The following is a 14,754-nucleotide window of genomic DNA, read 5'->3' as shown; positions in this document are numbered from 1 at the left end:
TATATTTTATATTTTTTCGTAAAAAGACAAAAAGCAAGGGTGATCGTGGATCGAGTTGAGTCGGGTGACATCCCATCTGCTATCCATCCAAAATTAGCCGGATTGAAAAACGTCAATCCGCATCCGTCCACTAATTTGACATATATAGATTGAGCGGGCCGTGCAAGTTAATGGATGGATGAGATTGATTTGGGGATTTGAACTTTATAAATTTTGGATATTTTTTTGAATAATAATTCATAACTTTTACAATCTCCAATAACTAATAATCTAAAAAAATATGTTTTATTTGTCTATAATAAACCATGACACCATGCATGCATATTTAAGGTATTGTTTTTTATTTTCACAAAAACATATATTTTATTATTTCTATTCTGTGTTGTTATTTGTTAGCAATTTTATTTTTTTTTTAACTTCATCTACATGCGGATCGGATTTATGTGGGTGCAAAATGGTTGATTTATTATCCGAATTGTATCCGTAAATTTTAAAATATTTCATCATCTATCTATCGAAAGACACACATCCGTCTAGTTGGATCAGTTCGGTTAGATTGGGCGAATTGAATGGATTCATGATCACCTCTATCAAAAAGTATATTAATTTAACATTTTCTAAACAATCCCTAAATAAGTTAATAAAATAAAATATCACATCTAAATTATAATATTTTTTTTCATAAAAAAATCAAAAAATTCTTCTCAAATAAAATTAATTTAATTAGGCTAAATTAACCCCCTCCAACAAAAAAAAAAAAAAATCAGACTACAACAATTAGAAAAATGCTTGGGAGCACTAATTAGTGCTCCCACTAATTAGGTAGCAGTGGGTCCCGCCATTAATGATGCGATGTTTTGGTCTTAGAGTTGTATTTTTTTTTTTTTTTACTTTTTTAATGCATTAGTGGTGATACTTTTAGTGGGATGAATCATTGTTGCAACAATTATTCCCAAACCGAGCCCGTGCACCTCAATAGTCACATGGGTCATGGGCTATTGTACTTCTGGTACCGTTGATGGGTCATGGGCTATTGTACTTCTGGTACCGTTGACGACTTCTAGAGGCTCCATTTGAGATGAGTATTTGGGTTAAATACTCATATAATAAAATATGTTATTTTAATAAAATAAAATGTCATATTTAATTTATAATAATTATTATTTTTTTTATAAAGTTACAAAAATCAAAAAATTATTTTAAACGAAATTTTTTAATTTCAAAATAAAATAATTAAAAAATTAACCCACATCGCAAGCCAACTCAGAATGAGCAAAAACAAAACGACTATAGTGACAAACAATTACAGACGACCGTCAACCATGATGTTTTACATGTGCAAAAAACCCAATCATTAAGGCATTGCTTGGGAATAACGCGTTTTCGTAAAAAAAAAAAACAATTATTATAAATTGTCAAATTAATCTAAGGTTTGCTTTAGATTAATTTGGGAAGGGATTTAAAAACAAGAGTAATGATTCATCTCCCATTTTCTCCCCCACCCTCTTTGACCCCCTCTCTCTCTCTCATTGGTTACCTTTTCTTTTTCTTTTTCTTTTTTTTCCTGCTCCTCCAATCACCCCCTGCCACGTGGCAAAGGGGGGTGAGGGGGTGACCCCTAAAAGGGGGTCCCAAGCATTATTCTAAAAACAAAAAGAGAAAAAGATAAGGGTATAACTCAGACAGGTTCGGACGGATTGATGAGTTATCCAAATCCAGTTCAGGTTGTGGTAAGAACTATCTAAGCCCATTCAAGCCTGAATTGTAACCTGAGATTGTCTACCCAAGGGCAACCAGAGTTACTCGAATTATAGATAATTTTCAATTTTTTTTCCTTCATTTTTTTAGTTCAATTATGGCCTCGTTTGAGAATATGTTTTTTTAGTAACTTTTTGACTTTTTAGTATGTTTGGGATGATTTTTTAATTTTTTACGAAAAGGTGTGCAAAAAGTAGAAAGAAAATGAAATCTTTTACTTTTTGGTATACGTTATTGGCTTTTTAATTTTTTTAGTAACTTTTTGACTTTTTAGCTAAAAAAGTCACTTGCCAAACGAGGCTTAAGTTAATTAATTTGTTAAATTAGATTCTATTTTTTTTTTTTTTTTATAAAATCATAATAACATCAAAACAAAAAAATTATATAATATAAGAGAGATACCATTACGATAATCTTTACAATTTATGAGTGAGAAAAAAAAAGATTTTGTATTGTGTTACTTGTATATATAATATATATTTAATATGATCTAACGATCTAAATTACTTTCATATCATCCAATGGCTAATAATGTATATGTATATTTAATATTTTATATATTTATATATGTAATTCGAGTTTTGGGTTGCTCAGGTTATTTGACGTCTTTACCTAGGTCCGTCTAAATTTAATTCGGATTTATGAATTTTTACCAAACACGTACCAAATTCAAAAATATTCTCCAAATCCTAAAAAAATGAGGCTGGACTCGATTTGCTTGGGTTGAGCCCGCCCAAATTGCACCTCCTGGTAAAATGAGTGTGAAATTAGGTAAATTATATTTATTCACATTTTACTTATATTTTTCCTTTCTAAATACGTTCCCAAATTCTTAAATCAAACGCAACCTTAGTGGTTTTTTAAAAGGAGAAAACACAATTCACTATAGATTTAGAAAGTAAGGCCATGTTTGCGATGTGTTAGAATAACACATCTTTTTATCTTTTTATTTTATTTAGGTTACATCAAATTTTATTTGGGTCATATTATTTCTCTTCCACATTTCATATCGTTTAATGAAAAGTCAAAAAGTATATTTATTTAAATCATTCCAAACAATTCCTAAATCACCCATAAGTGGTAAACTTTATAAACGTTAATAATTAAATTTCTAAACTTTTTCATGCATCTGTTAAAATAAAAATAAAAATAAAAAACGGCTGAGTTGTCATTCTCCCTTCTTTTTAATATTTATTTTCATTTTTAGTGAATTTTTTTATAAAAAAAAAAATTAATTTTAGATTTTAGATTTTATTCGATTATACAAGCTAAAAAAGTTCAAAAAATACAAAAATAAGTAAAAAATAATGAATTTATTTATTTATTTATTTTAAGTTTTTCAGTTTTAAAAAATTCTTTATAATTTTTTTTATTTTTTATATAGATTTGTTGACACAAAATAAAACGGAGCATAAAAAAATAAAAAAAATAAACATAATTTTGTGAAAAAAAGTCAATAAAAATTAAAAAAACCAAAAAAGGATGGGTTATTTCTAATTTCTGAAGCAGCCCGACCTCTCTGTATGTGTTGTCAATTATTGTCCAAATTGAATTGAAAAAATGACAATTCAGCATAAAGTTTTAAAAAAATTACACATAAATAATAAATTTTATAAATAATTATAATTTTTTTTAAATATCTTGATAAATATTTTTTCTAAAAACAATTCTCCCAATTGCATTTGATCGTGACGGAATCATCTTCCAAACCAAAAGAATATTAGGAAATTTGATATGATTGGGTAATTATAATATCTTTTATTTAAAAGAAAAAGAAAAGAGATGTGACTAATCATCTGCAAAAAACAACTCGCCACCCTCTTCCTTCTGTCAAGTTTCGTAGCCTCCTCAGATTTCTCTGGTTTTGTAAGTCTCTCTCTCTCTAGAAACACAGTCGTTCTTGTTCCAGGAAGTATATGTGGGAATTGTAAATTCTAAGAATCTGAGTCAGCTAATAATTGATTTTTGCTTTCAATTCATATACGTGAAATTTTGTGAAAAAAAACCCATTGTTTTGGTGATTTCTATATTGGGTATTTGAATCCCAATTCTGGGGATTTCTTGGATTCTATTTGGGTTCGTGAAATTTTGGAGAATTTTCCTTGTGTTTGATTGATTATGTTGTTTTTGTTTATGATATTGTGATAATCCATGAAACCCATGTTGGAAAGTTGAAAATCTATGAAACCCATTTTGTAATCTGATTTTTGTTGCATAGGAGGTCTGTGAAATTGCTTGGAAGCTTCCTTGTGTTTTTTTTTGAATCTTGCAAAACAATTAGATAATGGGATTCCTCTTTGATCAAACTCGTGAAGCAGACTTAAAATCTGGAGGGGCAAACATTCTAAGTGCTGTTCTTCCATTGTTGAAACTCCTCTGTCTCACTATCATAGGCCTAGTGCTTGCCCACCCAAAAACCCAAATCATCCCCAGAGCTACTTTCAAGCTTCTTAGCAAGCTTGTTTTTGCCCTATTCTTGCCTTGCACAATCTTTGTTCACCTTGGGGAATCCATTACTCTCAAGAATTTTGCTCTCTGGTGGTTCATCCCCGTAAACGTACTTATCAGTACTGCCATTGGTTGTGTGTTGGGTTACTTGGTGGCAAGAATATGCCAGCCCCCTCCTGAATTTGTTAGGTTCACTGTAATTGTGACGGCTTTTGGAAACACGGGAAATCTGCCCCTTGCTGTTGTTGGGTCAGTGTGTCATAGTGCAGATAACCCGTTTGGTCCAGAGTGCTATGGGACCGGTGTGGCTTATGTATCTTTTGCCCAATGGGTTGCTGCACTCCTTGTTTATACCCTTGTGTACCATATGATGGAACCTCCGTTACAGTATTACGAGGTGGTTGAGGAAGGGGTTGAGAATCGTGAGATTGAAGAACAATTGCCGGTTAATAATGATCTCAGTAGGTCACTTCTTGTGGAAGCTGAGTGGCCCGGGATGGAAGAAAAAGAAACCGAACATTGCAAGACACCCTTTATAGCAAGGATCTTTACTAGCATTTCACAAACTTCTATTCCAGATCCCGATATACTAGAAGACGGAGGAGGTACAAGGAGTCCCAGATCCATTAGGTGTTTGGCAGAGCCACGGATGGTTAGAAGAATTAGAATCGTTGCTGAGCGAACACCAATTCGACACATCCTTCAACCTCCAACAATTGCTACTCTCTTGGCCTTTATCATTGGGATGGTTCCTCCACTCAAAGCTTTTGTTTATGGTGATGATGCTCCACTTTCATTTGTTTTGGACAGTTTAGAAATCTTGGCCGGTGCAATGGTCCCTGCAGTAATGCTAATCCTTGGAGGAATGCTTGCCGAGGGTCCAAATGATTCTAAACTTGGAATTAGGACTACGATTGGCATCATTGTTGCAAGGCTTTTGGTACTTCCGTTGGCTGGAATTGGGGTTGTTTGGTTTGCGGATAGAATGAATATTTTGATCCCGGGAGACCATATGTACAGGTTTGTGCTTTTGTTGCAGTACACTACACCAAGCGCCATCTTGATTGGAGCAATTGCTAGCTTGAGAGGTTATGCTGTGAGCGAAGCTTCAGCGCTCCTCTTTTGGCAGCACGTATTCGCACTTTTCTCTCTTTCAATGTATATGATTATCTACTTCAACTTGCTGCTTTCTTATGTCTGAGGTTTGTTTTAGACCTTCTTTTTCTGTGTCTTGTTTTACTAATGTGTGATTAGCATGTAACCTTTTGTATTTATTTGGCTCCATTGCATTATATCCACTTCAATAATGATTTATATGGGGTTTTTTTTGCTCATTTTGGTGTGTTGATTAATTAAGATTGATATATATGGTCTGCTGCGTGGCTGACTAATTGAATCATAGTTGCAAAAGGTTTCTTCCATTTCTTCCAATTGGACATATAGCCCTGAACTTCTCTGCGTAGTTAATTTAACCCAAGACATCATATCCCTTTTAGAAGGAATTGAAAAAGTTGTGGGTATTCAAAAAGCCTGAAGGGGCGAAATTTGGATGATGAGCATTTTTAAAGCATAAAAGGACATCTGTATTGTGGGTCATTGTGAAATCGATTGTGTGAGCTGCCTTGGAATTTGGATCCATGCATGATGCATAAACATATATATATATACATAAAAAATAAAAAATAAAAAAAACAACAACAACAACAACAACAAATCTCAGGTTATATATGCTTCTTAATGCTTTTATAATTCTTTTCTTGCTAATGTTCTTGAGTCTTCCGATAAATCTTCAATTTTTGGCCACGCTATTTTAAAATGTTTCTAGTACTTACCCGAAATATGAAGAACAAAAAATTACGGGTCCCTACCTTCTATGAGTATAAACATTCACAACACCGAAATCTGTAGGACACATATGGGCATGTCCATATTTCTATCTAACTAGACAATGCTCTATCTATCAAGATCACTAAGGGAAACCATAGCAACTGACTCAGGACCCTAGACTCATGGACCATTGTATGATGGCCTCTCCTATTGGTGGAAATTCTCTACCTCAAATCCCACAATTGTGGTTCAAAGTCATGGGATTGGTTGCTAACGGGGGAACCTCAAATTTGATTCGTTCGTTGTGTCACATTGCAGTATTGGCAAAACGCAAAGCTATGTTATACAAAATGCTAAAGAATTATAAAAAAAATATGAAAAAATTCTAAAAATGTGAACAACTGAATGAACTCATAAGGTAAATAAAACAAAACATCAATGTTGTTCATGTTGCTTAAAGTATTAGTCTTCACAATGATCAATACGATTTTGCAATGCAATACAATTTATTTTGTGTGTGTGTTGCGGGCGCCCATAATCTCCTGATCTGTCCATCTTATCTGATATCACAGTTTGTCATGGAATGTTTGACGATGTTGCGGTATCAAAAATGTGACTACGAGATATTAAAAAGAATTGCTGGGAATTCTGAGGATAATGATCTTAATTAATTGCATATTTTCCGTATTAGGTGTGTTATATGTAATTGTGTGTTCAATTGTGTTTTATTAAACTGTTGCATAAATTTGTAGTGTACTAAACCGGGTATCCAAGTCATCGCAGTCACAGCAGCAACTTTGCACCATGCCCATAATAGCTGTGGCCTAGCTTTAAGGCCAACATCACTAAACTTGTCATGACTCCTACACCACCGCCGCCGCCGCCAACAGTGATGGTGGACTTGCTTTTCACTTTAGCATCATACACAGGGTGAAGACATTATTTCAATACCAAAACGTGTGTGTGTGATAAAATTTGCTATAAAAAATGAAAGTATTCGTTTCTTTTTTACAGTAATTTTGTAAAGAGTAATTAGACAATTGCCTTTTTTTTTGCTGTTTCTTGACAGTACTTTCATGAAGAGTATTTAGATGGTGCATTTGTGGGTAATTTAATTCATATGCTTTTACGGATCACAAAATATTTGCTTGTTTGCTTATTGTTCTGTATCACTCTTGATGTTTTTTTTTTTTCTTTCCTGATGCTTTCCTCGGGTGCAATCTGATGGAAATATTCCTTGCTAAAATAACTCTGTAACTGATCCTTCTTTCTTTTATTTTTCTCCCTGTTTTTGCTTTGCCAGCTTTGATTTGTATCTGCATTTCACTTCATTTTGGAGTTCGGTCCTGCAGTTTTTTTGTTTAGTTTCAAATCTCTTTTGTGAAAAAAAAAAAATCAAAAAAATTAAAAACTAGTTTGGTGAAATAAAATGAAAATTTCAAAAAAAAAAAAAAAATATCATTTTCATGTCATTTTCAAATTAGTTTGGTGTTTCTTTTGCCAAGCTAGTTTTAGATCTAAAAAAAAAACCAAAAAATAGATTTTGAAAACTAAACCAAGCCGAGCCTTTTCATTTTGTTTTCTTTGTGGTTCTATGCACTCAAAAACGGTTTCTAAATGCTTTTTTCATTTGCATTCTGAAAGGATTTGATCTTTACTATTTTATCTTGGAAAAGTATTTTCACTTTAGCAAGTTAACCAAAACAGGCCTACAACTTATTCAAGGAAGAAATATATTACTGAAAGGACTTTTTATTTTATTTTATGAGTCCTCATAGGACATAATCAAATGACACTGAGATTGTTCATCTTGATATTACTTGCTTCCTAAATAAGGGACAATGAAGTGATCGATGGAAGAATGAAACCGAGCTATTCCAACCTATTCATACATGACTTTCATTGTTCTTGCTCTTCATCATTTATCCAAAATGCGTGTTTCAGGTACACCATGGAAGAAGACAGCGCCAGTAGGCCAACTCTAATGCTAGGAAAGCATTTCAGGTGGGACGGTTGTCTGATATGACCGCTGATGTGAACCAAGACTTACAATATACGAAGGTTATGCTCATAACATCTGTCATACTGAGATTTTATTTTATTTTATTTATTTTTATTTTTATTTTTATTTCCTCAAGTGCAAGGGTTGCTTGTAGAGTGGTTCCAATTGTCATTGTATAGTATACTCTTCTCAATATTCTTTCTTGTGATTTCTCCAAAATGGAAAGATTGTTATTCTTATGGTATGGGAGAGGATTAAAAATGCATAGTATTGGTTCATTTTGTGGAATCAATAATATTATTTGTAGGAGGCTCATGATTAATTTGTTTATATTCAATGGTTCATACTGTTTGTGCACTAAAGAGGCTTTTTACTGATTTACATTTGAGATTGGGAAAATTAATTTTTAATTTTTTTGTCTTTTTATTATATAGTGGAAGTTTGACATGAACCTATCCAAACCGGCTCACTCTCACTCTGAGGGGGACCTATAATATGTTCATTGAGTCCCATGGAGGAAGTGCCACGTCACTCGAAGACAGTTTCACAAGGGGTTGTTGCTATATCATTGTTGGAGGGGAGACTCCCCCATGTGCACATTAAAGATAACGAGGCTACAGCTTTCTTGTGTACAGATGGTTTTTGGTTTGAGCTGAAATTATGGCCTACCCAACGAACCACCCATGAAAGCCATTACTTTATACATTAGTATTGGAATTTACTTTGGTTTTGAGTTTAAAATCTTCATGAATCTGAACTTGCTGTTGGGTTATGTGGTCAAGTTCTTAGAATAAAGTAGCTTGTCCTCACTCCATAAGAACTAGACATTTCAGTTTGGGTCTATAGGCCAATTATTAATCTTATTTTAATGATTTGATTCGTTAATATTTTATTTAAAGGAATTTTTTGCCATAACTCCATTTTAGAGTCCGTTTTTCTTAAAAATGACAAATTATAATTTTTTAGCTCATAAACCCCTCCAAAATAAAATAAAAAAATATATATAGTAAGAAGGACAATAATTTTTAGATTTATATTTTGTTGGACAAATTTATCTCTTCACACCCATACACTCTCTATCCTCAGTTTGTCTTAACTCTCTTTATCTTTATCTTTCTCAGCTCTTTCTCTTTCTACGAGCTCTTTCCACCACCACTACCGTCTCCACTACCACCACTACCATGACCACTACTTTCATCGTCTCAACCACCGACGCCATTTGTCACCACCACCACCACCACTGTCTCAACTATCAACGCCATTCGATGCCACTATACTACCAGCAACCACCATCGTCATCCTTCGCCTCCAAGACCTTAGATTTGAGGTTGATGACCTCAAATCTGAGATCTATCATCTTAGATCTATATTCTCTCCCTCTCTTTCTCTTTGTGTCCTCATGATGCTCTGTGTTTTTAAGACAGTAAAATTTTACTCTGATTTGAACTAGATTTGAGGCAATATATGTACTCTCTCTATCTCTTTATTTCTCTATCTTTTTCTCTTTCTCTCTATATGTATATATTTTCATTTTAGTGCATTTTTTCTTGTCATTATTAGTTTAAATATTGATTTTGAGATCTCAAATGAAAATATTATTTTAGTATATTCAATAGTGAAATAGTAAAATTTTACTCTACTTAAGGTTATTAATTCAATGTTTTGACTGATTTCTCATTTAATATCTATATGAACAATGTTAATAATTATAGTAGGTGTGATGGTTAGTGATAATAATGGCAAAATTCATTATTTATATGTTTAAAGTAAACAGTAAAATTTTACTGTCTAAATTAATAAAGTAAAATTTTATTGTCTAATAGTGTAAAATTTTATCGTCACCGGAGAATCTTGCTGGAAAATTTTCGTCAACCAACAGTGGTCGCTGAAAAATTGTCATCGGTCGAGGTGATCAACGGTGGCTAGCAATGGTCGATGATGGCAGATAATGGTCGGTAATGGTTGTCACGACCCAATCCTACCCTTATAGGTTTAGTGTTGTAACTGACTAGTAATCTGTGATTACTAAGGCCTGCTTAACAGTAATACAGTAACGGGACTGGCGGAAGCTAATAAATAAGAAAATAAAATGTTCAATGAGCTGTGAAGACTTAAATGGAACAAAATAAACTTTTATATATACACATGTACAACAATCTATGACAAGCTTGCATCTCAAACATAACAAAACCGAATCCATTAACAAAAGATGCGCAAAAGTTAAGAAAACTTTCATATCATTAGAATTAATCTCAAAAGGGGTGAATCCCGAACCACTCATAAGCCTTGACACTAGACCAGTAGGAACCTCGCAGTAGGCACAAAAGTTAGTTTGACAAAATTGAGGCTAGGTCGACGCCACTAAATCCCTTCTTGCCCTTGATCACCTACGTACATACATATATAAAACAATGAGTTAGAGCTTAGTGAATAACAACAATGTAAAGATGTTAGGAATGATGTCCTTACTGTAATACAAATCGATTAATTATAACAGTAAACAAAAAATAAGAATCATTTGCATAGATAGTCATACATGGTATATCCAATAGCAGAACAGTATAAACGATCATGAAGACCGAACAGTCAGAATTGATAGACATGCCATCAATGCAGTAAACAGAAGTTCCAAGAATTGGAACTGATAGAGATCTCTGTAACAATAATAGTAAACAAATGCTAAGGATGCCATGAATACAGTTCAGAAAATAGGACAATCATTCACTTAAGCAGAGAATATCATTTCAAAAACGAAGTATAGTCTAAGTCGGAAAATACTTATAATAGAACATATCTTTACAAGGTTATTACTCATAGTTGGGTCCGCAAAACACGTGGCTAGGACGTGGCGACTGACCTACACAAACACATTCAAGCATAATGGTCCACAATACAATTCTTCTGTTCAATTAGTTCATAACATATCTGCTACTTATTCTCTAACTTGTTCCCATTCATTCTTTCATTTTCTCTTGTGTTCATGCAATGCATATGCATATGAAAATAGTTGAAAATCATGCAACCGAAGGCCCAGAAATCAGAGAAAATAAAAAGTAAACAAAACTAAGCTGGCCTTGCTGACCGCACGTGCGGTGGCCTGGCCGTTCGTGCAGTGGCCTTGGCCGCTCTAGCAAGCAGAATGCAAAGTTGAGCAAAGGAGGGCCGGCTACTCGTGCAGTGGCCATTGCCGCTCGTGCGGTCCTCAAACAGAATGCAAATTGAACAGAAAAAGACTTGGCCGCTTGTGTGGTGGCCTAGGCCGCTCGAACGGTCTGGGTGAAGTTCCAGTCCAAAAATCTGCTTCAAAGTTGAAGCTCTATTTTTGCAAATCAAACTTTAAATACATGCAAATCAAAACCCAAAACTCACAAAAACATGTTGAATAACCAAATTCTAACTTCAAATTAAACCATGACTTCAAAACAAAGCTCATTTTTCCACCCACAAGGTCAAAAGCTTGAAATTAAGAGAAAAATCACAAAATCATACATAGAGAGTTCCATGTTCAAAAATCCATGAGAATTTCTTCCTCAACTCAAACCTTATGCAAGGACAAGTGATTGAGCAAGAATGATGCTATGTATAACAAAATTTTCAACTATTTCTTTCAATTTCTCTCTTTAGGGTTCTTGACATGAACTACACCACCCAATCCCTAATTTTCCACTTAGATTCTATGAGTTCAAGGATAAAATAACTTAGATTCAAGAAATTAGAGAAGAATTCTTACCTACAATGGTTGATTTGGTGAAAATATGTTCAATTTTCCCTTCTTCTCCCTTCTTTCTTCTCTTTTCCTTCTACTTGCTCTTGTTCTCCTAAGTATCTAGAATTCTCTCTTTTCTCTCTCTTTTTCTCTCTCTCAAATTTGGTCTCTCTTTCTCTCTTATCTATTGTTGAGTTCCAAATATATCCAAATGTCTCTCTTTTTTTTCCTTAATCAATTTTAAGCTTGAATTACTTTAAATCAAATTCACTTAAATCAAGTCAATCCTCATTATAATCTAATTTAACTCAACCCAAACTTAATCTTAATAAGGTGAATTAGACTCTAACCACCTAGTCCAACATTTAATTTTAGCCTCTTAATTCATGATTCAAACAAGTTCATTTCTTAACCTATTTTATCTATTGCGTATAATAAAATACAATTAGCACATAGTACATAACATAGCAACTACATAGCATATAACACATAATTAAGGCAATTCACATAATTAGTAGTTAATTAAGAAGGTGGGTGTTACAATGGTTGTGGTAATGTTAGGGGTGCAACTCGGGCGGGTTTGGTTGGGTTTGGAGGTTGTTTAAGCCTAGTCCAAATTGTTCTGAGATTTGCCCAGACCCGCCTAAGCCCGAATTGTAACCTGAGATTGCCTGCCCAAGCCCGACCCGAGTTAAACTAGAATTGCCCGAGTTGCCCGAATTGTATTTTTTTTTTTTTGTAGTTACATTATTAAATTATTAAAATTTGACTCTATTTACATTTTTTTATATATATAGAAAATCATTAATACCATCAAAATAAATAATTTATATAATGTAAGAGAGATGCCGCTATAGTAGTCTTTACAATTTATGAGTGAAAATAAAAATAAAATAAAAAGTAAGATTTTATGTTATTTGTATATATAATATATATTCAATATAATTTAATAATCTAAAGTACTTTAATATCATGTAATGGCTAACAATTTGTATATATATTTAATATTTTTATATAACTATATATGTATAATTCGGGTTTTGGGTTGCTCTGGTTGTTTGATGTCTTTGCCCAAGCATGTTCAAATTTAATTCGGGCTTTTGAATTTTTGCCAAAGCCTGTACCGAATTTGAAAATATCTTGTCCAAGTCCTAAAAAAATTCGGACTGGGTTTGGGTTGCTTGTGTTGAGCCCACCCAAGTTGCATTCCTAGGTAATGTAAGAAAATGATAGAAGTTGAGGGTATTATTATCATATTTTTTAAATATTTTGAACTTTGTCCTTCATGAATTAAATGTTTTTAGCTTGTCTTTTTGGCAACAAAATTTGAAATTAAGGGACTTATTACCAAAAATTCCTATTTTAAACCCTTTTGTGTAGATTAACTAAGGGGGAGAAAAAAAAAGGTTATTACAATCACATGAATTCAACATTATTTTTTTATTTTTTATTTTTTTTTAGGAACAAATATGATAAGATCATATGATTACAGTTATTGAATCTATATGATATTTATGGATAATCTATGTAGGACTTAAAAAATTAATTAACGAATTTATTAAAATGAGACTCGTAACTGGATTGTTGAGTTTTCTTTTGATACGTGAGATGCGGGCGAGCGGATCCTCTAGAGTTAATCCTCTAGAGTGATCTCCTAAAGTGCCTGATCGGACGGCTGAGAGTAATACTCACCAAAACGACGTCGTTTTGGTGAGTATTTTCAAAAAAAAAAAAAAAAAAAAAAATTATTCAGATTTAGGGATTTCAAAACAACGAACCTATGGAAATGCAAAAGTAATGTTCCTTCATCTCTGTATCAAGGATTACTGAACTTTCTCTCTGTAGATTATTAATTAATCTTTGAAGTTTTTTTCATCAGCTGAATCTCCTGCATTAATGGCGACTCTTGATGGAATCTAACAGATTAACGCTAGTCCTCGAAACCTCAAATTAGTCAGACGAAGTCACAGCGATCGAAGTTTCTGGAATTTTTCTTCTTCCTGATTTTGGCGTACTCTCTAACTTGTAATGAAGCTCGATCGGGACTGTACAAGATTCGGTTATTCTTAACGCAAAATTGTACTATATTCGTAGTTTTCTCACTCTCTCCTGAGTGAGTTTGAGTAGTCAATGGACGAACTGTACAGGCTTCATTCTTCAATTTCGTTCTCAGATCATGATCATGATGTTCGCGAAGTTGGAGATTTTTCGACGACTTTGAGTGGACTTCACGGCCCCGTTGACAACATGCTTCAATTCGAGGCCACCGAAATCGAGGTCGGCGGATCGGAGTTGTCCGATCTCATCAAGGCTCAGATCGCAAATCATCCTCTCTATTCAAACCTAGTCTCTGCGTATATTGAATGCCGAAAGGTCGTCATCATCATCATCATCATCATCCTCTATCGATACATTAATTATACATTCAGATTTGCATTTCCACAGGTTCGTTGTTTTGAAATCCCTAAATCTGAATAAAATTTTTTTTTTTTTTTTTTTTTTTGTTGAAAATACTCACCAAAACGACGTCGTTTTGGTGAGTATTACTCTCAGCCGTCCGATCAGGCAATTTAGGAGATCACTCTAGAGGATTAACTCTAGAGGATCCGCTCGCGAGATGCGAAGTGATAGATAGAGATTTACCCACCCAAAAAAGGAGTGATAGATAATTGGGCCCTACATAACTGTTTTGTGTTGTTTATTTGTGAAATAGGCAATGAGACAAGGGGTGGAGAACATTTGGGCTTTAAATATTAAACTCTGAATAATTTTAATATTGTTATGGGGATTAAATAAATAAATAAATAAAGGCAAAAAATTGGGGACTAAGGTCAAGTTTGGGATATTCAAAAAAAGTTAAAAAGTCAAAAAGTTATTTAAAAAGTTAAAAAGTTAACACTATTCATCAAAAGTTAACAATTACGGCTGCACAACTCCCAATTTTAATTTTCCTATACAAACCAATTTTTACAATTTTTTATTACACATTTTTCTATAAAAAGTTAAAAAGTTA

General features: G+C 33.3%; 1 protein-coding gene across 4 annotated transcripts; it reads left to right on the top strand.

Annotated features, from left to right (window-relative positions):
- The first annotated feature begins 3,416 nt into the window (after positions 1-3,416).
- Positions 3,417-9,521, top strand: LOC114315165 (protein PIN-LIKES 2). Of its 4 annotated transcripts, XR_014343539.1 has the most exons (4): positions 3,501-3,624; positions 3,977-5,408; positions 7,978-8,094; positions 8,470-8,933. XR_014343539.1 is itself a non-coding variant. In XM_028261739.2 (3 exons), the coding sequence occupies exon 2, from the start codon at positions 4,043-4,045 to the stop codon at positions 5,405-5,407; it is 1,365 nt and encodes a 454-aa protein (XP_028117540.2). In that variant the 5' UTR covers positions 3,417-3,624; positions 3,977-4,042; the 3' UTR covers position 5,408; positions 7,978-8,397. The 4 variants fall into 4 exon arrangements, 2 of the variants coding, with proteins under 2 accessions (XP_028117540.2, XP_028117541.2); XM_028261739.2 differs by lacking the exon at positions 8,470-8,933 and having other exon boundaries at positions 3,417-3,624; positions 7,978-8,397; XR_003647688.2 differs by lacking the exon at positions 8,470-8,933 and adding an exon at positions 9,157-9,521 and having other exon boundaries at positions 3,432-5,408.
- The last annotated feature ends 5,233 nt before the right edge of the window (positions 9,522-14,754 follow it).

This window comes from Camellia sinensis, chromosome 1, assembly GCF_055761805.1.
Source record: "Camellia sinensis isolate YWXY chromosome 1, ASM5576180v1, whole genome shotgun sequence".
NCBI classification, from domain to species: Eukaryota; Viridiplantae; Streptophyta; class Magnoliopsida; order Ericales; family Theaceae; genus Camellia; species Camellia sinensis.
Note: the sequence above shows the minus strand (reverse complement) of the source record. Positions and strands in the feature narration are given on the sequence as shown.